General features: G+C 44.4%; 1 protein-coding gene across 5 annotated transcripts in view; it reads right to left on the bottom strand.

Moving 5' to 3' along the window:
• Nucleotides 1-2334: 2334 nt before the first annotated feature.
• Nucleotides 2335-25464, bottom strand: part of LOC120388685 (protein mono-ADP-ribosyltransferase TIPARP-like) — a 56302-nt gene continuing 33172 nt past the window's right edge. Inside the window, exons 1-6 of one of the 5 annotated variants that reach the window (XM_039510690.1) lie at nt 15674-15838; nt 13517-13917; nt 8191-8362; nt 7830-8017; nt 6089-6361; nt 2335-5365 (exon numbers count right to left, since the gene is read on the bottom strand). In XM_039510690.1, coding sequence (XP_039366624.1) covers nt 4924-5365; nt 6089-6361; nt 7830-8017; nt 8191-8362; nt 13517-13812 — 1371 coding nt within the window. In that variant the 5' untranslated portion in view covers nt 13813-13917; nt 15674-15838 and the 3' untranslated portion in view covers nt 2335-4923. Of the gene's footprint in view, nt 5366-6088; nt 6362-7829; nt 8018-8190; nt 8363-12447; nt 12489-13516; nt 13918-14169; nt 14668-15673; nt 15842-25464 lie in introns of those variants that run through there. The other 4 variants (XM_039510704.1, XM_039510695.1, XM_039510714.1 and 1 more) reach the window with 4 other exon arrangements.

Here is a 25464-nt window from a genome sequence, read left to right on the forward strand (position 1 = left end):
CAATTCTGGAACAGCCTACCGAGGGAAACAGTGGGGGCGAAGGACCTCCATGACTTTAAGATTAAGCTGGATAAGTTTATGGAGGGGATGGTATGATAGGATAATGGGTTTAGTCAATAGGTCAATAACATGCCTCACTGGTAATTAGTTCAAAGAGTCAATGTTGGGATATTGTTAGCCTTTTCCAGAGGGTCTGGCTGGAGAGTCTTGCCCGCATGCTCGGGGTTCAGCTGATCGCCATATTTGGGGTCGGGAAGGAATTTTCCTCCAGGGTAGACTGGCAGTGGCCCTGGAGGTTTTTCGCCTTCCTCCAAAGCATGGGGCAGGGGTCGCTTGCTGGTGGATTATCTGCTACTTGGAGTCTTTAAAGCACGATTTGGAGCATTCAACAGCAGAGCCAAGGGAGAGAACTAGTTCATGAGTGGGTGAATCGGCTTATGTGGCCTGCATCTTGCAGGAGGTCAGACTAGATGATCATAATGGTCCCTTCTGATCTTGAATTCTATGATTCTATGATTCCATGAATGAATAATTTAAAAAAGGTATTTGTTGATTTAAGGATATTTACTTTGTATATTTTGACATGTGATGTTGACAATTTGTGTGTTAATGGTTTATAAAGCTTTGACTTTTTGAATCTCAACCTCTTCTATCCTTAACTATCTGACCTTCCTCCCCCATAATTTCCTGCAACTATGAAAATTCAAATTGATAAAAATCTAAAAAAAAATGCTTAAAAATAAGCATTGATATCATCTGTCAAAAGTATAACAAAAACTGAATTCTGCTAAGCCTAATTATATGGCAATTTGTAACCACTCCCCTTTTAGGCACATTACTGTCCCTGCATTCTCAGCTAAGAGAAACAATAAAGATAAAAAAAGTGAAAAAGTAAGTTGAAATTCAGAGCACCCAGGAACATGTACATTCTGTTTTCCAGCTCTGCATTACCTCCCTCCCTCTGCCCCCTTGGTCTCTCTCAATATTTTAGTAAGGTAAAATAACATATTGGAGTGTTTTATGAAACTCTAATAACTTGTTTAGGCCTGAAAATGATCATGTCTAGTGCCTGCTAATCTAACAATTAATTATCATTATTTCAGCTGAGACTTCCCTTTCCTTTAGAAAGAAAAACCACACTACCTCTAATGCTTTCCAACAGTATCAAATGGCCTGTGAGATTTTCAGCAAGGATAGTTAGAAAATGATCTATTTATGCAGGGAACAAAGAGGAAAATAGAAAAGCCAGTCATTATGCACAGTGCATAAGCAAAGTATTCAAAACACTTTTACCAACTGCATATTTGTAAATATTCCCCTGGGCAAAAGGATTCAAATCCAGGCTTTCTTTAGGAACACCTCTTAGGATTTAAAAACAAAATCTTCACAGAACAGCTGGAGCCATTTGCTGTGACAAATCTGATGCTACTCTCCAAATTTTATGGGTAGCTAAAGCCATGCAATAGATGGCATATAATACACTTTTGTTGTCTATATTCTTGTGTTGTGAACACATATTGTAATTTGACAATGAGGAAGAAAAAAAAGATGGCTCCAGTTTGCAATGGCAAAACTATACATTCTCTCAGCACCTACTGTCATTATTGTTAGTGGAGTTTAGGAAAGCCTATTTGGTGAACATGCTTGAACTCTTTTGGTTTTTCCTGCATTAAGGTATTATTCTGGGCAGAAAACAGTCTGGCTCTTCTATTGCTTCTTGAACGCTTGCTTCCTGGACCTCATTCTCACACAGTTTCCCACAGTCTCTACACATTTATAGAGAGAACCTGATAAAAACAAATAAGAGGGGGGAAATAAGCTACTTGGGACAATAACTATGGAAATTCTGCAAAGCAAAATTGAGGTGAAATATCAGTGAGATTCTTAGGAAAGGGTGGAAGTTTCACTACTTGGGACAAAGCCCTAATGAGAATAATCTACTGAGGGGATATTATTGTGCTGTATTTAGCTGTATAATTATCTTGTTTTCTGTGTATTAAATTTCTTGGGGTCTGTTGTTGGCAGAGGTGGTTGCTGTATTTTGAAGGAGAGTGGATATAGCATTACAGTACTTTTTCAATTTGTCCTTTTTGTTGTTAGTATTCATGTTATAATAATATTTATGCTAATTTATAAAGTACTTTGAAATCCTCCCAGTTTACTGTTAGTCAAGATTCAAAAATTCATTTTTGTTGGCAGGGAAATCACATGCTAAAATTATAAGAAATAATTCTAGGTTTTTGGCTTTTTTTCATTTTTTATTTGGTCTGGAAATCCAATAATAATATCTCCCTTGTTGGCTGCAGGAGACTTTCTCTTCCAGCCTGTGATGGGGCATCTGTCCAACAAAGGAGTAAAAATGGTTAACCTCAACAGGCAGTAGTTGAGATGAGTCCTTTGAGTGGCCTAGAGAGGCTGCCTGGGGTGCAGCCAATAGGAGAGAGGCTGCAAGGAGCAGCCAGTCAAGGCCCAGCAGGCTTACATAAAAGGAGCTGTAGGTCAGAGTTGAGGTCAGTGGTTCCTGGGTGCTCAGGGAGTGGACACTGTGTTCCTGAGAGGCTGAGAGAATAGGAAGCACCTTGGACAGAGCAGTTGGTGGCAGGGACTCGGGGGAGCTCCTGGTGAGCTGCAGGGGTTGAGCAGCTGAGTGCCCTGAGGCAAGGGTGAAGAAGGTGCTGGGGCCATGGGGAAGTAGCCCAGGGGATCGTAGCAATGTTGAAAGGATCTAGAGGCTCAGCAGGAGGCTGCTATCCCACAGATTCCCTGGGCTGGAACCCGGAGTGGTGGGCAGGCCTGGGTCCCTGCCACTTGCAACAGGGAAGTGGCATTATTATTGGACTGTGACACTAATCCCTGGAAGGGGGAAATGCAGATGATGGCACAGCTGGAGAGCTGAGTCACGAAGAGGGCACTGCAGTTCCTGAAGCTGCGAGAGGGGCTTCAAGCAGATGCAGAGATGGAGGGATGGTGTGCAGACCATGGACGGGTGCATCGGCCTCGAGCTAATCCCCAGAGCTACCGCCAGTCTGGTGGTGAGTGGAAGGCATGCTTTGTTTTCATCAGATCAAACTGTTTTTATCTGTTTAAAGTATGTTTTTATGTTTAAATTGTCACCCACAATTCTAAGCATCAAACTAGTACTATTTTGAAAGCTATTTTTAAATACCAGAAACCAGTATAACATATGATAATGTTTAGACTAACAATACACAGTATCAATGAACAATTCTTTACAATTAGAGATAGTGTTTAAAAATGAGTAGAGTAACCCACAGGACACTGGCCAGTTCCTAACAGCCAGGCTCCGGCTGTTTGCAAGAGGTTTTGTGGCTCAGGTAGAGGGAACTAGCACAAGGGAAAGTTCCAGAAATTGTGAGAGGGAGCACTTGGCTAGAGCTAGTCATGACCTGCCTGTTCCTACGGCTGCTGGGAAAAAGCCAAAGATCCAGCCTGTGCTCTCCATATGATCCACCAGATACAGGAAATCGCTTAACATCCACTCCTACATAATCTCTTGTATTTGTCCTCACACCGTCTCTCTTTCTCTTTCTCACTCTCTCTCACACAATTCCTTAAATAAATATCACACATCTACTTGTTTTAAAAGCTAAAAAAATGCAAACAGTTCTAAATACCAGAGTAGCAGTATTTTTAAAACAACCACTGAAACAGGAGACCTTAGCAAGCAAAATGACAACGTGTAACTGTGCTCAGTAAAGAGCAGGGCGGGGGGTATTTTGGAGCATGTGTGGGAGGGAAGGAGAATAGTATTTTATAAGCCGGAACTTTTCTATGTTGCAATTATTGGGGAAAATATATTCTTTAAAACCCACAAGAAATCCAGGAGGGAAGGGTTCCTTCTTCTGGCCTGTGAATAAAACAGCATTTGAATGGCTTCTGGTGGTGGGCCCTGTGCAGGTGTTCTCATCTGAATGTAGCTAACACAGAAAGGGTATGTCTACACAGCAGTTGGGAGGTGTGATTCTCAGTGTGGGTAGACATACATGGGCTAGCTCTGCTTGAACTAGTGCCTAAAACTAACAGCGTGGCATGGTGACACAGGCAGCGGCTTGGGCTAGCTGTCCAAATACAATCCCATCCAACCTCCTGGGCATGTACTCGGGTGGCTAGGCCAAGCTGCCACCAGTGCCACGGCAACTACGCTGCTGTTTTTAGTGTGCTAGCTCATGTATCTATACGTGAGCTGGGAATTAAACTGTTATTTTAAACAGCTGTTGTGTAGACATACCCAAAGAGATACCAACAATGAAGAGGAAGTCAGGGTGGGAAGGGGTGGAGTAGACTGTCAGGTTTCTAAGAGGAACAAAGGGAGACTCTCTGATAATGTACATTGGAAAGGTCACATGCACCAGTAGCAAACCCTTGCTGCGTATGCCCCTGGGATGTTTTACTGAACATTTTAGAAGGAGTATGCTTTAATGGGAGGAGTGTGGAGGACACAAAACAGATCCCTACACCCCTCGGGTGGTTGTTCTGATCAGCAAAGCCACCATGAGGGTTGTTCTTTGTATCAAATGCTTTATGAATAGAACAGTATAAATAACTGATTTTTGATTCAGTGGCCAAACCAAAAAAATGCGGGGGCGGGAATTGCTTTGGGTCAACCTGAGACAAAATGTTTCTATGAACCAAACTGTCAATGTTTCATTTTGTTTTTGAGGGGTTTGAAGTGTTTTTAAATACCATTGAGGGAAAACCTGAAATGAAACATCTTTCCAAAAAAGAAAAGTTGAAATGTTTCATTCCAGAAATGAACTGTTCTGACGTTTTTGAATTTCTTTATTCGTGACTGAAACAATTCACTGAAACTGACCTGAATTTGCAAATTGGTTCAGTTGACCTGAATCTGCATTTTTCAGTGGAAAAAAAAGGTTGTGAACAAAATTTTTTGGCCAGCTCTAATTATGAACCATCTATTGCAACAGGGTCAGAAAACAGCTTGTAGCGGATCAGGAAATATGGGTAGGACTGGCTACTGTTAAAGATCACGTAGATACTGGAAGTGGAATCAACACATGAATCAAAGAGTGGGCCATTAGACCTTATTGTTGGGGGTTGACAGTAACTGGCATTCCCTACAGCAGACTTTCCCACCAGAACCTTTGCCAGAAACATATAGCGCAGCCCAGCCTTGCATGCTGTACAAAATCCATTTGAGTACTGGGCATTCTTGGCAAAATAGCTGCCTTTGCCAAAGGCAGCAAGATGCTGTCCTGAGAGACGAGGGTCAAAGCCCATCTGACAGATGGAGTTCTTGCTGTCTGCTGAGGTGCCATGGAAGAGATGCCGTTCTAGCTGTTTTTTCTCTTCTGTTGAGAGTCCTCGGGACATTATTTCCTTCTGACTGAGCAGAGAAAAGAACACAGAAACAGGGGAGTTAGGGTTACTGCTGTGAGGGAACATTTGCTAAGGGGCTGGGAGAGAATTGGAGACCTAGTCCTACTTTTGTGTTCTCATTCCTCCCTGCTTACTCAATATCTAAAATACTCAATCCTGAATTCGAAGCACCAAGGGTTCAGTTACCTATCATTTGAGAGAGTACAGGACTAATCACACTCACCCACATACCACACAACTAATCACACCCACACCTGTGTATGATCACTGTTGTGCACAAGTTCTACTCCACGCACGCTCAAAGATCACCCATCAAAAACCATGATGCACTCACCAGTGCATTAAGATTCACCCACTGACACACATGTTCACTCTAGTACAGTGGGATCTGCATTCAGTTCATTAGTGATAAGATCTATTGTTTGCCACCAAGCACAGCAGGATCTTCATTCTAGGGTACTAGCACATCTGAGATTCAGGTTCCAAGATTTTTGAGGACACCAGGATCTGCAATGCACTATTCCCAACCTAGATCCCATGGTACATTCTATAACTTCATGTGTTCCTCCAGTGCGGGGGTTAGGCCACTGGGGGCCCTAAGCAGGAATATCCCCCTCCCCCTCAACACATACTAATAATTAATGGGGGGGGGCTCCTTGAGCTTCTCAGAGCCCTAAGCAATTGCTTAGTCTACTTATGCCTAGCACCAGCTCTGTATTCCTCTTTATACCTGCTGTATTTTTGCCAAAGATACTCCTGCCTGATTCTGTAAATTCCTAATACCAGAAATGTATCCTCTGAGAGGGATTTGTGGAAGAGAGTATAAACTGTGCGGTACACTGCTTCTGATGGTGCTATTTCACATTGCACATAAATGGGTCCTTCTGGGGGGCATGAGATCCATGATGCAGGATATGGTCCAGAGTACCCATCAGTGGGATCCTCCCCAGGGATGTTGGCAGCATAAGGATTGAGATGTCCCTTACAACCATTTGGGAGTGTCCTAAGAAGAGAACAGAACAAATATTTGTGTGGTTTTAATGTGTTCTGGTTACCTTCATCTTCCCATCCTATACCCACACCTACATGTTCCACCTTGTTTTAATTTAGACTATAAGATCTTTGAGGCAGAGACAGTCTTACTGTGTTTGTAGAGTGCCTAGCACAGGGGCCCAAAACTTGATCTCGGCACTACTGTATTAATATGATAATTACTTACAAAAAAACTAATTCACAAAGTTAGTTAAGTTGCAAAATCAAGCACTTAAAAGTTAGGAAATATAGATTTACAGTTGCCATGCAAACCTAATTTTGTCTCTTGGTGCATTCAACCTGTGCACTGAGTGACACAGGTTCCTGTGGAAAAAATAGTATGTGATCATGTAAAAGCTGCCTTAATAAAAAGTTAAATAAAGAACCCGATCGTAATGCATATGTACAAAGAGGATGAATTAAGGTTGCACAGGCTTTCATAACTTTCAAATTCTTGACTTTGCAACTAGAGCTGGGCAAAAACTTGATTTTTTCAGTTTGCTGGCATTACCCTTCCACTCCCTCCCAAAAAAGTTGGTTTGGTTGAACCATATCTAAAAATTGTGAAAAATTTTGGTGAATCAAAAAGATGGTTTGGGTCAAATTAAACATCTTGTTTGGTCCAAAGTGTTTTGTTTCTGGGCATTTTTAAAGGGTGAGATTCAACACAACAATGCACTACAATACCTTATGACTTTTAGCCCAGATGTGGGAGACTGGGTTTGCCTGATGTGGGGAAGTGATTTGGAGCTGGGTCTTCCTCACTGAAGGTGAGCACCCTAATAAATGGGCTATAGATATTCCAGGATAGGTCTCTCTCAAGCTCTTCTGTTGAAGCTATTCCACTTTGTATAATTGATTAGTCATTGGAGCAGGGACTTTAACGTAAGCTTTCCATAGCCAAGGTGAGTGTCCTAGCCACTAGGAAAACCATTGTCACCCTTGTTCCTTCACACAGTGACCATTCATTGTCATGTACAGTCATTCACACTGAGTCCAGGGAGAGAGATGGCTGTGAGGGGAAGCCTAGCCTTGCCTTCTTCCCACCTCCTGCTACTCCAGTAGCTCCCAGAGGAGCTTGTGATGCTGCTGCTTTACCAGTGGCATGGGCCTGTCCTTAGAATATTTGTGGTGTTATCGTGGCATACTGCCAACATTTTCCTTAGGAAGGCAAGTGAGAGAAGGGAAATGGCAGACAGTCTGTAAATAAGCTAAACCTGAATAGAAATTTGAGGGAGAAAAGAAAGGAACTTCTATATCAAAGGCCTGCTGAAAACAATGGATATGTGAGAACTTCTCTCAAAACATCACAATAATCCTTTACAATAGAAAGTGTTAAGCCATTTAAATATATTGGTGCCCTCACCAGTTCCCTATATAATTATCTGAATGCCATTTACATTTTTTTTAGAGGGAGTATTGCAGGTGGAGTTGCTTACCGCAGATGTGGTACCATGTCGACAGGTGTGTGGTAGGCAGGACGGCGCTGAATGGATGACTTTTGTTCTGTTGTTGAGTTAGTTTGTATAAGGTTCTTCAAATCCAGAGAGTACTGTTGCCCTTCGTGACTGAAGTTGTAGCTCTGTAAGCCACTCTCAAAGGCATTAATGATTTCTTGGGAAATTGGCTATGCAGAGAGAGAAATTGGGGGTAAGAGGTGAAGAGATGGAATCAGAATACGATAAGGAAGGGACACTTGGCCTATAATAATCCAGTTCTACTCTCGTACACACTACTTCCCACATTGCAACTCCCAACTCTGCCCTGGAGGGCATCACCTTTGCCTCTTTCTCTCCTGACCTCCTCATATTCCTTCCAATTGGTTTCATCAAGCCAATACATGTGCCACTCTGTGTGGAGATGTGGGTTATGCTGTGGATCATGGGTGTTGGAGAGTCGCCGTATTTTGCCGTAAGGACCAAAGGAGTACAGTTCCATCGCATTTAAGTTGACTTTGCCTTTTGAACCATCCCTGTGGGAGAAACAGAACTTGCAAGAGATTTTCCTGCTGAAAGAAACTGGTGTTGAAGCATGAGCAAGCATCATTACTCTTGCACCATCCCCAACAGCACCTCCTGCTGAGAGATGCTGAGAACAGAGTAGCTTGGAGCTCCCCATTCAGCCAGTGCTCCTGCATTGCTTCCTACGGAAATCCAAAAAGAATATGCTCTTATAGGACTATGTACAACCAGTAAAAGATTTCAGGCTGGGGTAGTGGGACAAGCTGCTCTCACAAATCAATACAATCAGAATCTGCAGCATAGAAACTACTTCTTTTTTAATTTAAGTTTCTAGCTTTTTTGGTTGAATATTACCGAAGTTGGACTATCTGAAACCACATCCATACTAGGGTTGCCAACTCTCTAATCACACAAAACTGAACACCCTAGCCCCACCCCTTCCCCGAGGCCCCACCCCCACTCACTACATTCCCCCTCCCTTTGTGACTCACTGTTCCCCACCCTCACTCACTTTCACTGGGCTGGGTCTGGGGCAGGGCACTGGGGTATGGGAGGGTGAGGGCTCTAACTGAAGGTGCGGGCTCTGGGGTGGGGCCAGGGATGAGGGGTTTGGGGTGCAGGATGGGCCTTGGGGGTGGGGCCGAGGGACTCAGAGTGTGGGAGGGGGCTGCCGGTTGGGGCACGGGGTTGGGGTGCAGAAGGGGGTGAGGGCTCCTGCTGGGGGTGCGGGCTCTGGGGTGGGGCTGGTGATGAGAGGTTTGGGGCACAGGAGGGGGTTCCATGCTGGGGGTTGGGGCAGAGGGATTCAGAGTGCAGGAGGGAGCTGCGGGTTGAAGCAGGGGGTTGGGGTGCAGGAGGGGGTGGGGCCAGGGATGAGGGGTTTGGTGATGTGGGAGGGGTTTCCAGGTTTGGGGGGACTCAGGGCTGGGTCGGGGGTTGGGGCTTGGGCTTGAGGCACGGGCTTACTTCAAGTGGCTCCCGGTTGGCGGTAAAACGGGGTTAAGGCAGGCTCCCTGCCTGCCCATACCCTGTGCTGTGCCCTAGAAGCGGCCAACAGGTCCAGCTCCTAAGTGCGGGGGCCAGGAGGCTCAGTGCGCTGCTCTTGCCTGCAGACACCACCCTCACAGCTCCCATTGGCCGTGGTTCCTGGCCATTGGGAATGTGGAGACAGTGCTCAGGGCAGACCTGCTGGCCACTTCTGGGACACAGCGCAGGGCCTCGCTGCTTCTGGGGCACAGTGCGGAGACAGGATAGGTAGGGACTAGCCTGCCTTAGCCCCGCAGCACCATTGACTGGACTTTTAACGGCCCGGTCGGCAGTGCTGACCGGAGCCGCCAGGTTCCCTTTTCGACTGGGCGTTCCAGTCAAAAACCAGATACCTGGCAACCCTAATTCATACAAGAAATTTTACCCTTCTTTTAACCAGTTAGAGGGTGTAGTTGCCTAAAAACAGCACAAGGTTAATAATTAGTTAATAGTGTGTTAATTTGAACTGGGTACTATCCTTGCTAATTTCCTGGTCTGGCAGATGGATCTGTTCCTTCCTGTTACTAATTAGATTTATGTTAGTTTTGCTAGTTAGTTTGCTGTATGGTCCAAGTCACTGATTACCTCTTCCATGGCTATGTCAGCTGGAAACAGGCTGATTTAAAAAATGTTTGTAATTTGTTTTACTGGACATAGAATTCACACTATTCAGATTCATGAATTACAAAACTACTGCATCTATCTATATTAGGGTTGTTTGCTGCTTCCCATCACTTAATATCTAAGAGCATCTACTACTTCCCTATTGTGGAAAAGTTAAGACATAGGTCTTGATCCCTACTTTGGACCAAGGATATCTAGGTATTGGAAAGAGGAGGACATCTTGCCCATTCTGAATTTAGCAAAACTCAGTCAGAAGATATAACAGTAGATCTTTGATCATCTTGCAGAGAGTGGTAGATATCTGACAGACTGCCATGCACTGCTGGGAAAAAGTCTTTGAAGGCTCAATCCAGTTTCTGGCAACTATGTGTGAGTTACGGTGACCAGACAGCAAGTGTGAAAAATTGGGATGGGTCGGGGGTAATAGGAGCCTATATAAGAAAAAGACCCAAAAATTGGGACTGTCCCTATAAAATCGGGACATCTGGTCACCCTAGTGTGAGTGCTCCTAACCAGACTGACCACAGAATTAGTGAATCTTATGGACAGCCAGGAACCCAAAGCAGAGGAACTATTGGAGGATAGGGAACACGGAGTGAGGATGTGTATGATTCAGGTACTATTTTTACACCCTTACTATTGCATGTTTGTAAATGCAATTTGTGGTATGGATGCACTTGAGGTAGAGCAGTAACATATCGATGGCTCCTGGTGCATGCTCAGTGGTCTTGTTACTGTGCTGGCAGAACTGTCCTCATGTGAGCATGGAAACTCCACCCTCCCACCCCCAAGTGCCTAGCACAGAAAACACTTTTTCTCTCTCCATACCTGCAGTCTATATATACCCAAAGTACAAGTTAAGGATGGATGTGCCTTTTGATACTGCTGGCCCATTACTCCCATCTCTCCATAATACTGCAAACAAGTCACACTTAAAAATGTGATGTAGTTGATTGACGAGTTAGCTTACAGTTTATTTAGGTAATGGGGTCAGGGTGCCAACACTGGTGCTAACTGCTGCTGCTGCAGAGTCTGTTACTAGAGTCTCATGACTTGGCCAATATACAAATGATGTCCTGGTTTGTAACTTCTTTAAAATATTCGTCTGGGATCATGGAGAACTTTCCTGACATTCATTGTTCTTAGTCCTAAACCACAAGCAATGTATGTAATTCATTTAGCTCTGCCTCCTTTTCAGGAACCACCTCAGAGTGTTTTGTATTCTGTTATCATTGCTGCTTGACAGCCTGGAAGAATAAAAATCTCCAGAAGCTGGAAGATAGATCTCACTGAAATACCTGCTTGGTTTCCATGATGGAAAATGGACACTGCAACCTTTGAAGTAGGATTATGGGATTTGCATATGAAATCTGATAATCTTACTCAGAAAGTATGTGTGGGTTAAAAAATACCCACTGCCTTGGTGTTCCTATTGCATTTTGGGCACTGTGGTGTAGTTTCCTAGAATAGGCTCATAAAAACATAAAATCACAGTTGTGATGGCAGAAAATCAGTTGAATGGATACAACCCAAACTGTTTACATTGTAACAGATTAAATGGAGCATGCCTCTAACCCAGGGGTCGGCAACCTTTCAGAAGCAGTGTGCCAAGTCTTCATTTATTCACTCTAATTTAAGGTTTCGCGTGCCGGTAATACATTTTAACATTTTTATAAGGTCTCTTTCTATAAGTCTATATTATATAACTAAACTATTGTATGTAAAGTAAACAAGGTTTTCAAAATGTTTAAGAAGCGTCATTTAAAATTAAATTAAAATGCTTATCTTACGCTGCCAGCCTGCTCAGCTCGCTGCCAGCCTGGGGTTCTGTTCACCTAGGCCAGCAGCGGTCTGTGGCCGGGACTCCAGACCTCGATGGGGAGGTTTCAGGGGTCAGGGCAAAAGGCTGGGGTGGGGGGAGTTCAGGGATGAGGGCTGGGGTGTGTGGGGGGTGTAGGGCAAACGGCTGGGTGGGGGGGTCAAGGGTCAGGACAGAGGGCTGGGGTGGGGAGGTGATTGGCAGAAGGCTGAGTGTGTGGGGGGATCAGGGCAGAGGAATGGGGCTGTGGGGGTGCAGGGCAGAGGGCTGGGTATGTGGGGGGGGTTCAGGGCAGAGGGATGGGGCTGTGGCAATGCAGAGCAGAAGGCTGGGTGTGAGGGGGGGTTCAAGGGTCAGGGCAGAGGGCTGGGGGGTATGGGGGCTGCAGGGCAGAAAGCTGAGTGTGTGTTGGGGGGTCAGGGCAGAAGGCTGTGTGGGGGGGGTTCAAGGGTCAGGGCAGAGGGCTGGGGGATGTGGGGGGTGTAGGACAGAAGACAGTGGGAGGGGATCAGGGCAGAGGGCTGGGGTGCTCGGCCCATAGGGGTGCTCCCAGCCCCCTGCCCTGAGCCGCTCAGGGCAGGGGGGATATGCCCTGTTCCACCCCCTTCCCCAAGGCTCCGTCCCTACCTCTCTCTGTCTCCTCTACGAGCTGTGTACACGCTGCTGCTCCTCCCTCTCCCACTCGCTAGGGCCATCAGCTGATTGGCGCAGGGAAGGAGAGGGGGCGGGGGAGGAAAGCACCATGCTAGGGGAAGAAGCGGGGGAGGGGGAAGCTTGGCTGCCACAGAACCAAGCTTCTGCCTCCTGCCCCCGCAGGGGAGCGCAGTGAGCGCGGGGGCTGAGTTAGGCTGGGGGCCGGGACCGCGGCAGGCAGCTGCGTGGCGCTCAAAATCGGCTCGCGTGCCATGTTTGGCGCATGTGCCGCAGGTTGCCGACCCCTGCTCTAACCAGTAACAACATTGCAGTTGTAGCTGTTGTGTGGACATGGCCTGAGTCTACAGACAGTTGCCCTGTACCATATTGCATCTGTAGCTGCGAAAGGCTGAGATTGGAGTAGCAATGATCAATGTCATGTCATTTAGGTCATGGAGGTCACTGAAGTCACAAAATCTGTGACTTCCAGAAACCTTTGTGACATTTTCTGCCTCAGCCCCTGGGGCCATGGTGGGACTGAAGCTGGCAACCAGCAGGGCCTTGGCGGGGTTCCAGTGATAGGCGACAGCCTCCTCAGGGTCCCCCCACAGGGTTCCAGCCACAGGCGACAGCCTCCTCAGGGGACCCTCCTCAGGGTTCCAGTGACTGGCGACAGCCTCGTGTGGGGGGAGGGAGGAGGAACCCTGCAGCTCCCACCCACCACGGTGGTGGGGGAAACCGTGGAGCTGCAGCACCAAAAGTCACAGACAGGTCACAGTTTCCATGAATTTTTGTTTATTGCCCATGACCTGTCTGTGACTTTTACTAAAAATAACTATGACAAAATCTTAGCCTTAGCTATGATCTCCCTAGAATTAGTGCTCCTGCACTATTCCATAAGCACCCCCTGCTGGGATTGGGTATGACTGGAGTAGTTACAAACTTTCTACTTCTGAAGCACTACTATTCCAGTTGGGGGGCGGGGAGGGCATTCTCTAGGACAAGAGCAGCTGAGAGTTGCCTTCTGGGAGAAGTTGGGTCTGGAGGTTTTTCTGTCACTTACTTTTCCACCAGTGTAACTAGTGAGTCATTTACATTGCTGTAAAGTTTCTCCAGGTGCTGCTGAGCTGATTCAGTCACACTCTGCCACACTCCTTTCTTCTTCCGCATCACCTGCCAGTGGTAAGGGTAGCGTGTGTGGTGAAGCTGGCATCTCTCCCCTTCTTTGCAGAGGCCAAGCAGGAAGCAGTCACAGATCCTGATGCCATTTGCCTGGTGGATATGAAATTGGATCCCATTCTCATCCTCGAGCTGCTCTGGAGCTACCAAATGGCTTTTAGAATCATCTCCGTGCTGCATATTGTGGACATGGAGAGGAGTGAGTTCAGTGGAACTGGCTTCACATTGGCTGAAGTGGTAGGGGTCTAAGGGCAATTGGAGCAGAACCTTTCGGAAGAACAATTCCTGGGAGAAACAAAGGAAGAAAAGCTGAATAAGTGGCGAGCTGTTCTGCTGCAGTGTCCTGGGCTTCAAATTCCCCATCCTCTTCTTTCTCCCCCCCCCAATAACATACAAAATGCTTTCCCCTATAAAACCGCCTCTCCCAGACATCTCCTGGATTAACCACAGTTCACATCCAGCTATCTCCCAGCTGGACTTCATTCACATACCTGCACACAAACATACACTGCACAAGCCCAGTAAGACCTCACTTACCTGCTTTTCCCCTCAGCTTACACAGACTCTTCCCTAAGATAAATCATTATTTTCTGATCTTCAACCCCCAGCACTAGCATTTCTCTCCTCAAATTGATTTATTTTTATTTGTATTACCATAGCACCCAGGAGCCTAAACACGGACTAGGACTCCATTGTGTTAGGTGCTGCACAAACACAGAGCAAAAAACTTCTCTCCCAGTGGACACCCCTTTTCCTGGACTTTACCCTCATAGCACCCTCCTGGCTACTCCAAAATGATGCCCCCTCTCTGGCTTTCCCCTGATAGGACCTCCTCCCATTTCTGATTCATCCTTGCAGGCAGGCACATGCACTGCTTCCATCATTCTCCATGGGCTTCACACTAATCACCCAATAGGTTCCCATTTTACAGAGTTTCATCCTTCCAACATCCACCCTGCTCCCTCAACAGGACCTCACTCCTAGGATTCACTTCCAGGTCCATCTTGCTATTTCCATAGGATTCCTCCCTCTCCTCTGGGGATTCTTACATACACAGCACCCACAATGAATATCTACTTGATTTTATCTGACTACAATCTGTCCCTTTATATTATGTATGTAATGGGCACCCATCCCCATGATAGCTAGGGTCTTATTGAGTCAGGTTACAAGCCACCCTTTCAGACCCCTCCAAACTGCTTCTGCAATGGGACCCTTCGGGGCCGTACAGTGCAAACACAGGTCACTCACTGGGTCTCCAAACACACAGTGCTCTCTCAGGGTATGTCTACACTACAAGTGCTACAGCAACACAGCCATGGCACTGCAGCTATGCTGCCATAGCACAGTGGTGCAGACACTTGTTACAGCAATGGAAGGGATTTTTTCCATCATTGTGGTAAATCCACCCCCTCCAGAGGTGGTAGCTAGGTTGATGGAAGAATTCTTCCATCAGTCTAGCAGCCTCTACAGCAGGGCGAAGGTTGGTTTAATTATCTTTCTCAGGGTGTGGCTATTTCACACCCCTGAGCAGCAGAGCTAGGTCATCCTATGTTTTAAGAGTAGACTGGGCCTCAGTGGAAGCATCTCGCCTGAGCTTCATCCCACTTCCTCCTGGCCCTGCCCTGCAGGGATGAGACCCCTCTGCAATGGGAGCAAAAAGGGGAGTTAATCTCAGGGTAGCTCCGGTGGGCCAGTGAGTTTCACTGCTTTAGGCCAACAGAGGATGGGCCCCCCTGTAACATGTCAGGATGTTAATGCCGGGCTGTGCTGGGTGGGGGAGTGATGTGTGCATCAGCTCCGGCCATGCTCACCCCTCCTGCTTTCAGAAATATCCAGCAAGGTAGCACCCAGCCTGGCTCCTCCTTAGTCTTAGCTGCCCTAAAGGCTCTTCCCTCATTGCTGCTCAGCCCTGATCTTGTCTCCCCAGAGATCCACCCCCACCTCCCTCCCTTGTCAGTGGGCTGGGTAATGCAACCCCTGCCTCAGCAAATCACAAGAACCCACTAAGGCTCCACACCAGCTAATGGGTTATAGTCACCTCCGCTCCTAAGCTTGTGTGTTGGGGGTGGAAAGCGACACGTGAGTCAGCTCTGGCCACACTCAGTCCTCCTGCTCTCTGTGCATGGGGTGCACAAGGCAATTCTATCCATCAGTTAAACTGCCAAACATCCGTCAGTTAAACTGCCAGCCCCAGCATTCCAGGCTGCCCAGCAACACTCTGCGCCTCTCCCATCCGCTGCCCTGGAGGGGCGAGATACTGCATCCACCATGGAGGGCTGTAAGCTGTAAAGGCATGGAAGCTTCACCTTCCCCAGCACGCTCTGACACTGCCCCCATAATGGATCTTGAGCCTGCCCTGCAGGGACCCCCCCTTCTTGGGCTGAGAGGGGAAGCCAGTCTCAGTGTAGGTTGGTCTTATCTGGGGATTTTCAACCCCAATCATTTACTTTTGGGGCTAGCTGGCTTTGGGGGAGTCATGCATGGATCAGCACAGGATCATGGTCACACACACACACACACACACACACAGAGCAAGGCAAACTTCTGTGCTCCTCTCTCCCTCCCCATGCCCCACAGAAAGGGATGCTGCTGGAGCTCACAGGGACTTTATGGTGTCTTGTATCATCTCTCTGTTCCATTCTTTTATGTAGTGTGAATGTCAGTCTGTGAGAGTCTAGAAAGTTTGCAGTCCTGTCCCTACTCCACCGTAAACACACTGATCTGCAACAGGAGACTCCTCTTCCTAGGTTCACTCACAACCATTGCTCCAACAGCAATAATTAATAACGGACTCTCTTTGGGCGTAGGGATTGGCAGTGTATGTCTGCAGGGGAGCTGAGAAGTACATATAATGTCAACCACTTGTCCCCAAAGTCCTGAATCAGTGGACACTGCCCCCAAACAGTCAGATGGAAACCCATTTCTCCATAGCCTCTCCAAAATTGAGCCAATAAAAATGTCTCAAGAAAAAGGAATAGGCACCAAAGAAGTTTAATAAGTTCTTTATATTTAACCTTCAGAACATCTGATCAAAAAAACCTGGGAGCTTCTTCATTAGACACCTAACTATGGATTTAGAAGCTTAACATTAGGCACCCATCTTTTAAAATCTTGGCCAGAAGTTTTAAGGCTATATTGTGCCTTGCTCCTGTGCACATGGGAAGGAGGGTGATTGCAAGAAGCCTCCCCCTGCCTTTCACACTCTCCTCCTTATAGACAGTGAGGGAGCTCTTCAGAGCAGAGGCCATTCTTTCTGAGTGTTTGGAAAGCACCTTGCACATAGTGTGTTCTACCATACTTCTTGATCAGAATAACCCACTCGGTCACCAGGGACTGTTGAATTCTTTGTGCTTCCTGCAGTGTACAGGCTGCTTCCTCTTAGTGTTCTGATGGTGGTAGCCAGCACAAAAAAGGCAGGGAGAAAATAGGGACATGGCCCCATCACTCCTTGTCACCAGTCAGTACAGATAACTGGATAAACAGAGTAGGAGAGGTTCATCTTGTTAAGTCATGAGCATGGCCTCATTTTTCACTTGGAAGCAGGGTTCGATTTAGGGGCAGGCGACCCAGACAACCGCCTGGGATGCCAGGCTTGGAGTGCGCTGATCTCAGGGTGTTATTTTTGTTTGCGACAAAAGGGAAAATAGAATGTTTGAAGTAAAATGTTTTAGGTATTCCGTTGCGGATTCATTTTTCACTAACTTCCTAGAATGTTCTGGGCCTTTGTAGAATCTCATGGACCCTTCCAGACTTTTTGAGAACGACTTTTTCCTCAAATACTGCTGTATTCTGTGAATTACAAGAACTGGTTGTATTTTCTGTCTACACAAAAGAAAACTGAGAGCAGCCATCATGGTCTGCACAAACATAAAGGGATTCAAATACTTTGCATTTATACAGCACTTTACATTTTCCAAGCATTATGCAAACAGTAACGAATTAGTCCTCTAAACACTCCTGTGAAGTGTGTAACTAAGAATTATCCCCATTTTATAGATGAGGAAAATAAGGACACGAGAATAAGTGAAAAGATATTACCTCACCTACCCAGGGACAGCCCGTCCATATAGGTGAACTAGGTGGTTGCCTAGGGTGCCAAATTAAATGGGGTGCCAAATTTGAGTGGAAAAAAGTCAAATTTAAAAAAAGAAAAAGATGAAAAAATAGAAATAAAATAACAAAGATGTCCTTATTTCAATTCCTGTGCACATACAGAGTGAATATGAATTATAATTTCTCTACATTTCTGAGAATTTATTAATATGTCAAATCTTTTATTTACTGCAAAAATAATATTTTAGCTAAAAAAACGTTCAATTTGCAATGTAGGGTCAAGATGACCCACTCCGCAATTTTGATAAGTGTAACCTTTTCTGTTTACACAGAAAGAAAACTGAGAGCAGCCATCATGGTCTGCACAAACAGAAAGGGATTCAAATACTTGCATTTATACAGCCCTGTGCATTTTCCAAGCATTACAGGCAGGAGCTGACATTAGTCACGGCTGCCCAGACACTCCTGTGAAGTGTGTAACTAAGAATTATCCCCATTTTATAGATGAGGAAAATAAGGACACGAGCGGCAGAAGAGGGCACCGGAAGGGTGAGTCTTGGGTGCTCCTGGTCGTCTTTGGCGCCAGTGAACTCTCCCCAGCAAACCCCTCCGGTGCCCTCTTCTGCTGCTCTGTGCAAAGCCACACAGAGCGACCACATCCCCACTTAACTAGCTAGCAGCCTCCCTCCTTGTTCCCAATGCAGAGTCACAAGCCCCAGTACTCTCAGCCCCACGCAGCTCTGGGCAGCCGTGATACTGGATCCAGCTCCGGCCTGTCCTGCTCGGGCGATTCCCCCTGGCACAGGGCTGCTCCGGGCTCCTGTCCTGGGCTGTCCCCGATCGGCCTGTCCTCCTCAGGCCTCAGGCAGGTTCTCTCTGCTTCCTTCTCCAGGGCCAGCCGTGCTGCCTCTTCCTCTCTCCCTGGAGCTCCAGCGCTGCCCCCTGGAGTTTCCCTCCTTTTTCTTACTCTCCCCCTCCCCCCTGTAAAAAAGATTTAAAGGGGCCATACTCTCTAAACCCCAAAGGGATTACGTAAGCAATAACTCAGCCACAATGAAACACATCCGCCAGCGGCAAGAGCTGCAATGCTAGCGACACCTAACTCAAATATACATCAAGGTTGCATAGCCAGAAATTCATGTAGAGCGGAGATATTGCGAGTTGATACATGTCAAATGGTCATTTTAACACACGTTGCAGTAGATGGTTAACAATCGAACGAATACTGTGGAAAATTGTTTCTTGGTGCCAAAGAATAAAGAATAATGTCTTTCAGCATTATAAATCCAAAATGTGAGTATCTTTAAGTGTTATTAAACCTTAGTGTTATTATCAGGCTATATAATTATTAACTTCTCTTTGTTATAACTGGTTCACATGTAATAAATAAGGCCCATAAAAGAAAAGTAACAGTGTTAATGCTTAATAGACTACGAAAGTGAAGATGTCACACTCCAAGTGGGTAACCATGAGGAAGGGGATTACTTTCCAAACAATTGGTGTTGGATTATAATGTTGAAAAAGGTCATTTTGTTTCCGTGTTTCCAGATGAAGGAATTTTACTTGGGGAGGAGGTTAGCTCACATCTACATGGAAGCAGTTTGGAACATCAAGATGAAGGTATATTACTTTGAGATGAGGGTAGCTCACATCCACAAAAAAGGAGTTTGGAAACTCAAGATGATGGAAACTTACTTCTAGATGAAGGCCACTCACAGCATCAGACTGATAGGGAAGTGGAGAAAATTTATTATCTTCAGAGACACATGCAGAAATTGAAGTAAATGAAGTAGAAGGAAAAAGGATGAAGTTACAAACAAGTTACAGTATGGGGACCCAGCTTCATGGCCCAGATATGATGACCGTGTGTGGCAAATTCTTGTGAAACATGGACCCGAACAAGTTCATGAATTTTTCCCTTCCCTAAGGATGGAAATAAAAGAAAATTCTCTGCTCAGCATTACAAGAGGAAACTCATGGGGAGGAAATTCATCGAAACTGGTTACAATATTCAGTGCCAAAGGACTCTATGTTTTGCTTTTGCTGCAAGTGGTTTAGAAATCAAGCAATTGGTACATCACTTACTGAAAATAGTTTGAAGGACTGAAAAAAATATATCTTCAATTCTCTCTTCACTTGAAAGAAGTACAGAACATTTGGAATGTTTTCAAAATTGGAAAGAACTTGAATTACAATTGAAAAAAGGAAAAACTATTGATAAAGAAAATTTACATGTAATCAAGGAAAAAGAAGAATATTGGCAACAAATATTAAAGCATCTGATTGCTTTAGTGAAAGTTCTTAGTGGGCAGAATTTAGCATTCAGCGGCCATAGTAGAAATGAAAAATTATACACTCCAGGTAATGGAAACTTTTTAAAATTTGTTGAATACCTAGCTTTGTATAATCCAGTCGAAGGAGCATCTATGTAAAATAACTGATCATGAAACACAGGTTCATTACTTAGGAAAAAATATGCAAAATGAAGCCCTTCAAAGGGGGAAGGGATAGCTCAGTGGTTTGAGCATTAGCTTGCTAAACCCAGGGTTGTGAGTTCAATCCTTGAAGGGGCCATTTAGGGATCTGGAGCAAAAATCTGTCTGGGGATTGGTCCTGCTTTGAGCAGGGGGTTGGACTAGATGACCTCTTGAGGTTCCTTCCAACCCTGATATTCTATGAAATCCTAGCAAATGCCATTAAAAAGAAAATCATAGAAGCAGCCCCTTCCCCAAAATACTTTTTAATAATACTGGACTATACACCAGATGTGTCATGTTGAACAAATGACAATGATCATTCATTTTGTGGATATGGAAAAGTCTGCAGATGAAGATAATGTTGAAGTGCTCATAAAGGAACATTTTTGGGGGGTTTCAAACCACAGAAGGAGACAACTGGAGCATTTATGACTGAAACTATTCTACAAGAGCTTGAAACAACGTTATCTGTTGAAAACTTACGTGTCCAAGGCTATGATATAATGGGAGTAATATGAAGGGTAAAGACAATGGTGTGCAAAGGAGAATCATGGAAATCAATCCTAGGGCCTTTTTCATGCAGTTTGCATTCTCTGAATTTGTTTGTCAATGATGCTGCTAGATACTGTTTGGAGGCAAAGCAGTTTCTTTGACCTGGAGCAAGGTGTTTATGTGTTTTTTCTCAGGCTCAACATGCCGTTGAGAGATTCTGACTTGCCATGTGAATTCTCTAACTGTGAAACCACTTAGTCAGACAAGATGGGAGAGTCGCACTGATGCTTTGAAGCCTCTTTGCTATGAACTTGGAAACATTTATGATGCCCTAATTGAAATTTCTGATACTACCTTTACTGGATCATCTGGCAATACAGCACGTTAAGATGCAAAAGCTCTTGCAAATTACCTTTCCAAGTTCAAATTTGTGGCTTCACTCATTTGTGGTATAATATCCTTTTCAAGATTAACCTCACTAGTAAGCAACATCAGGAAAAAACTTGAACATACATTCTGCTATTCAAAAACTGCAGCAAACTAAAAATATTCTGGAGGAATTCAGAAGAGATGAAGGGTTCGAAAGAACACTAGTAGATTCTCTCGAGCTTGCTGAAGAAATAGACTTTCCAACAAAATTTGAACCAGAGCCAGTTCGCATTCGGCAAAAGAAACAGCAGTTTTCATATGAAGGACGAGACCCACCCATTCAGAACCCAAAACAAAGGTTCAAAGTGAATTTCTACTTCACAGTCCTTAATACTGCTATTCACACAGTTGACAAAAGATTTCAATAGATGCAGCAGCTAGAGTCAGTATTTGGCTTTCTATATGATATCCACAGCTTGCAAAAGTGAGCTTCAGGCTTGTAGTGAGCTTCAGGCTTTTTCAAAATGACTTAAGAAACATTCCACTCCTGAAGAAGTACTGAAGTTTGTTTGTGAAAATAAACTCATAGACAGTTTTCCAAACATTTTTATAGCTCTACGCATTCTTTTAACTTTGCTGTTTCCATAGCTAGTGAGGAACATAGCTTCTCAAAGTTAAAATTGATAAAAACATATCTGTGTTCAACCATGGTGCAAGAGAGACTTGTTGGACTTGCCACAATGTCAATAGAGCATGAAATAGCTGGAAAACTGGATCTAAAAGAACTAGTGACTGAATTTTCAAAACTTAAAGCAAGAAAAGTCATGTTTTAAGAGCACAGAGTGTTTTTTATTTGCAGTGTTTTGTAAATACAGGTTAAAGTTCATTGAAGAGTTTTCTTATTTCTTTCTATATTGGATGTGGTGGTAAAGGCAGTTAAAGCAGGGTAGCGCAATGGATGAGATTGGATTTGTAATAAAAATTATAATTAACATTTTTAATGCTTTTTTATTTGAAATCAGACTGAAATATCATCTAGCAGTTGTGTACAAATCTATTCTGAAAATTTCGTGTCTCTATTTTATCTGATCTCAGAAACATTGGTTGGATAGATGGACGGACGGACAAACCGAATAATTAAGCCTCTGTTTAAAAAACAAAACAAAACGCTTAAACATTAAAAGGAAAAAAGGGGCAAAATGTTTCCCAGTTTACCAAAAACCTCAGCCTAGATCTGCCCTTAGGGTTTGGGGGTAGCGGGAGCCGATTGCATGGTTCATCTAGGGTGCCAGTTGCTGGTAGCTAGTCTAGGGCTGTCCTGCACCTACCTTGTCACTCCAGTAGCATCCAGCAAGTTAATGACAGAACCAGATTAGAACATTATCCCTTGCCCAACACCAGTTATAGCTATTTACACCAGTATAAAATGCTACCAAGTCAGAATGGTAGAGCTTTATACCCAACTCACACTGATTTAAATAGCTGCATAAGGTGCAGGTCCATGGGAAATCGGGTCCCCTGTCTCCCAGTCCCAAGCTCAGTTTACTAGATCACAGCTGTCACGCTGTGAAAGGGACAGGGATCAGTTACTATCACCTGTTCTAGAGGACAGAACAAGAAGTACTTAGGTTTTCCCTGCTGCAGCTCAAATCTAAGTTAAATATTAAATATAATTTGGATATACTTTAACTACAAGAACTATTAGGCAATGATGGGACAAACTATGAAGGCCTAGAGCCCACAAATACTTATACACATGAGTAACTTTATGCATGAGGGGTAAAATTCTGGCCCCATTGAAGTCAGTGGCAAAACTTCCGTTGGTTTCAATAGGGCCAAGATAATGCCTCCAAAGTCTCACTGAGTTCAAAAGGAATGTTTACAAGAATAAGTGTTTGCTGGTCCGAGGCCCAAAGCTAGACTCCCATCTTCTAGAGATAGTTTAGATATAATAAAATGTATTCGTCACCCTACAAGATTATCTAGATGACTAGGGGTAGCTGCCAACCCAAATGCTTCTATTTCAGAACTCTTTTCATCATTATTGCTATGACAAAATTTACACTTTGTAAGAATCACTTTCTTAAAATTGAAAATGGTTTATACAGGTAGAGAGCCTGACATTAAGGTATAATTCTGAGCTCATTTCCTACAAGTGATACTGATATTTTGATTTCAGTGTTAAAAATCTGTATCATCTTTCCTGGCCAAATCCTGCTTTGACATGAACTTGCAGGAGGGTGGGGTTCAATTAATCTAGATGGGTGCTATGCATGCAAAGCAGAGGGCAGAATTGGGCTTCCTAATTTTATAGTGACATTAAATTACTACTAGCAGCATTCTGTAGGATGTTGGTGTTGATCTAAACAGTAAAACTGCATACATGGAGATTGTTTGTACGATCTAGTTCAAATCTGAACAGCTCAGACGAGATAATATATATATAGTGAATTCTTATATGAATTACTCCAGTTTGGCTAGGTAATGAAATAGCATAAACTGAAATGAGAAAAATGATACTTGATGATCCATACCTGTCACTAAAACTGTAAGAAATAGCCAATGGAGATATAATGCAAACTAATGTAGAGTGGTGTGTTTTTCTTTCTGGAGAATTTACCTTTGCTTTGTCAATTCTTTGTTAAGCTCCTTGCCAAAGCTAAGGGCTGGCTGCTCCTCTATCCCCTCTTCTGGTCTCTTCCGAGTATACGCCTCCAGGTCTTCAGTCTCTGGGGCAGAATGCTGGGATTTTCCCATTCTCAGACCAGACCCAGTAGTACACTACCTTGCATACTAACTGTGATTACTCAGCAGGTCCAACTGGACTCAGTACCTATCATTCTTCCCTGTGGGAGCTGTGAGAAATGGTAACCCCAAACAGCCTTCTTAAAACTAAGTATAGTTTAATCTTAACAGTAGGAACACAGCACAACAAGAGAAAGGGATTTTTAAAATCATGAAACAGTGTGTATGCCTCTCTGTCTTACTTAAAGGATTTAGGTAGGCATATCTAACTCCAGACCTCTTTCTCCCTGGAGTCTAGGGGTCAGACTATTTCCCAGCAGTCTCTGGCTTAGTCTCCTTTTTAACCATCTAACATCTTCAGGAGACTATCTAAGACTATGTCTAAACTTACAGCGCTACAAGGTCATAGTTGCAGCTACACTGCTATAGTGAGTGTCAACACCAAAGAACTACAGCAATGGAAGGCGTTCTCCCATTACTGTAGTTAATCCTCTTCCCCAGAAGGTGGTAGGTCAGCAGATGAATTCTTCCACCAACCCTGCTCTGTCTACAGCAGGGGTTAGATCAGCATAGTTACGTCTCTGAGGGGTATGGATTTAGCTATGCCAATGTCCATTTTCAGTGTAGATCAGCTCTCAGTCTTTAAACCCTTCTTATGCACTGATCTCTTCCCCCTCAACAGGGACTCAGACATTCCTGGAGAAACTTGTTTAGCAAGCCCAATCGGGGATCTAGCCAGTGCATCATGGCCAACGGCTCCCGTATTGTCCCTCAAGTGTTTGAAGAGTGGCATATCCGGATTTCCCTTCCCCCTCCTAGGCAACTTTTCCTGACAATGTTGCTAATGACTTAACACAATATGTGCATGAAGTGCAAAACACAATAGCCCAATCAAGATACAGTATTCATAAATTATTACATGCAGCTACAAAGCCATCACAATCCTTTTTACCAGTTATAGCCCTAGCTGCCTTTTTTGCAGTCACATCAACAGCTCGATAGCTGACTCTTATTTGTGTCTCTTTTTAGAAGTCCTGACTGCACCAGAATGCTCTAGACTTTTCCACGGGGAGCATTTTTTTTTCTTTCACTCTCAATCATTGTCTGCATATATAAATATTTGTTCACAGAAGTGCACACACACAGTCATATAAACAAAGGATCCATAAAAGCAGGCAAGCTGTTGAATTTTTTTGTCTGTTAGCATTGCTGCATAGTTGAATCAAAAGGAGATGGTGCAGACTTTCCATTTGACTTTCTGCTCCTTGAATGCTGAGCAGCTTTCAGCACTTCTGGGATGCTTATTTCCAATCTTGGACGCTGAAAGAATCAGACTCCAGTTCTAAGTTAAAGTCTCCTGGGATATTTGGCCAGAGGACAGTTTCAAAACAGGCTATGCTGTGTAAGATATTGTTTTTATTACCACTTGCTCAATTTAAATTGCTGTTTATTAATATTAAAATGTTAATACTTTTTGAACATTGGATCAGATTTTACTTATTTATTTGGAAATTAAACTTGAAATACATTTGGCAAACATTTACTAGTGTTACAGCTCTATTATCTAAGTGTGCTAGAAGCATATCCATCTCTCCTCTTCCTCATCCTGTTTTTAATGCCCACCCTCATGGCTCTGTATCTTTCCCACCACCCTGCTAGCCCAGCAGGACTAGACATGTTTCCCTTTGAAGTC

Source organism: Mauremys reevesii, linkage group 1, assembly GCF_016161935.1.
Source record: "Mauremys reevesii isolate NIE-2019 linkage group 1, ASM1616193v1, whole genome shotgun sequence".
In the NCBI taxonomy this organism is placed as follows: domain Eukaryota; kingdom Metazoa; phylum Chordata; order Testudines; family Geoemydidae; genus Mauremys; species Mauremys reevesii.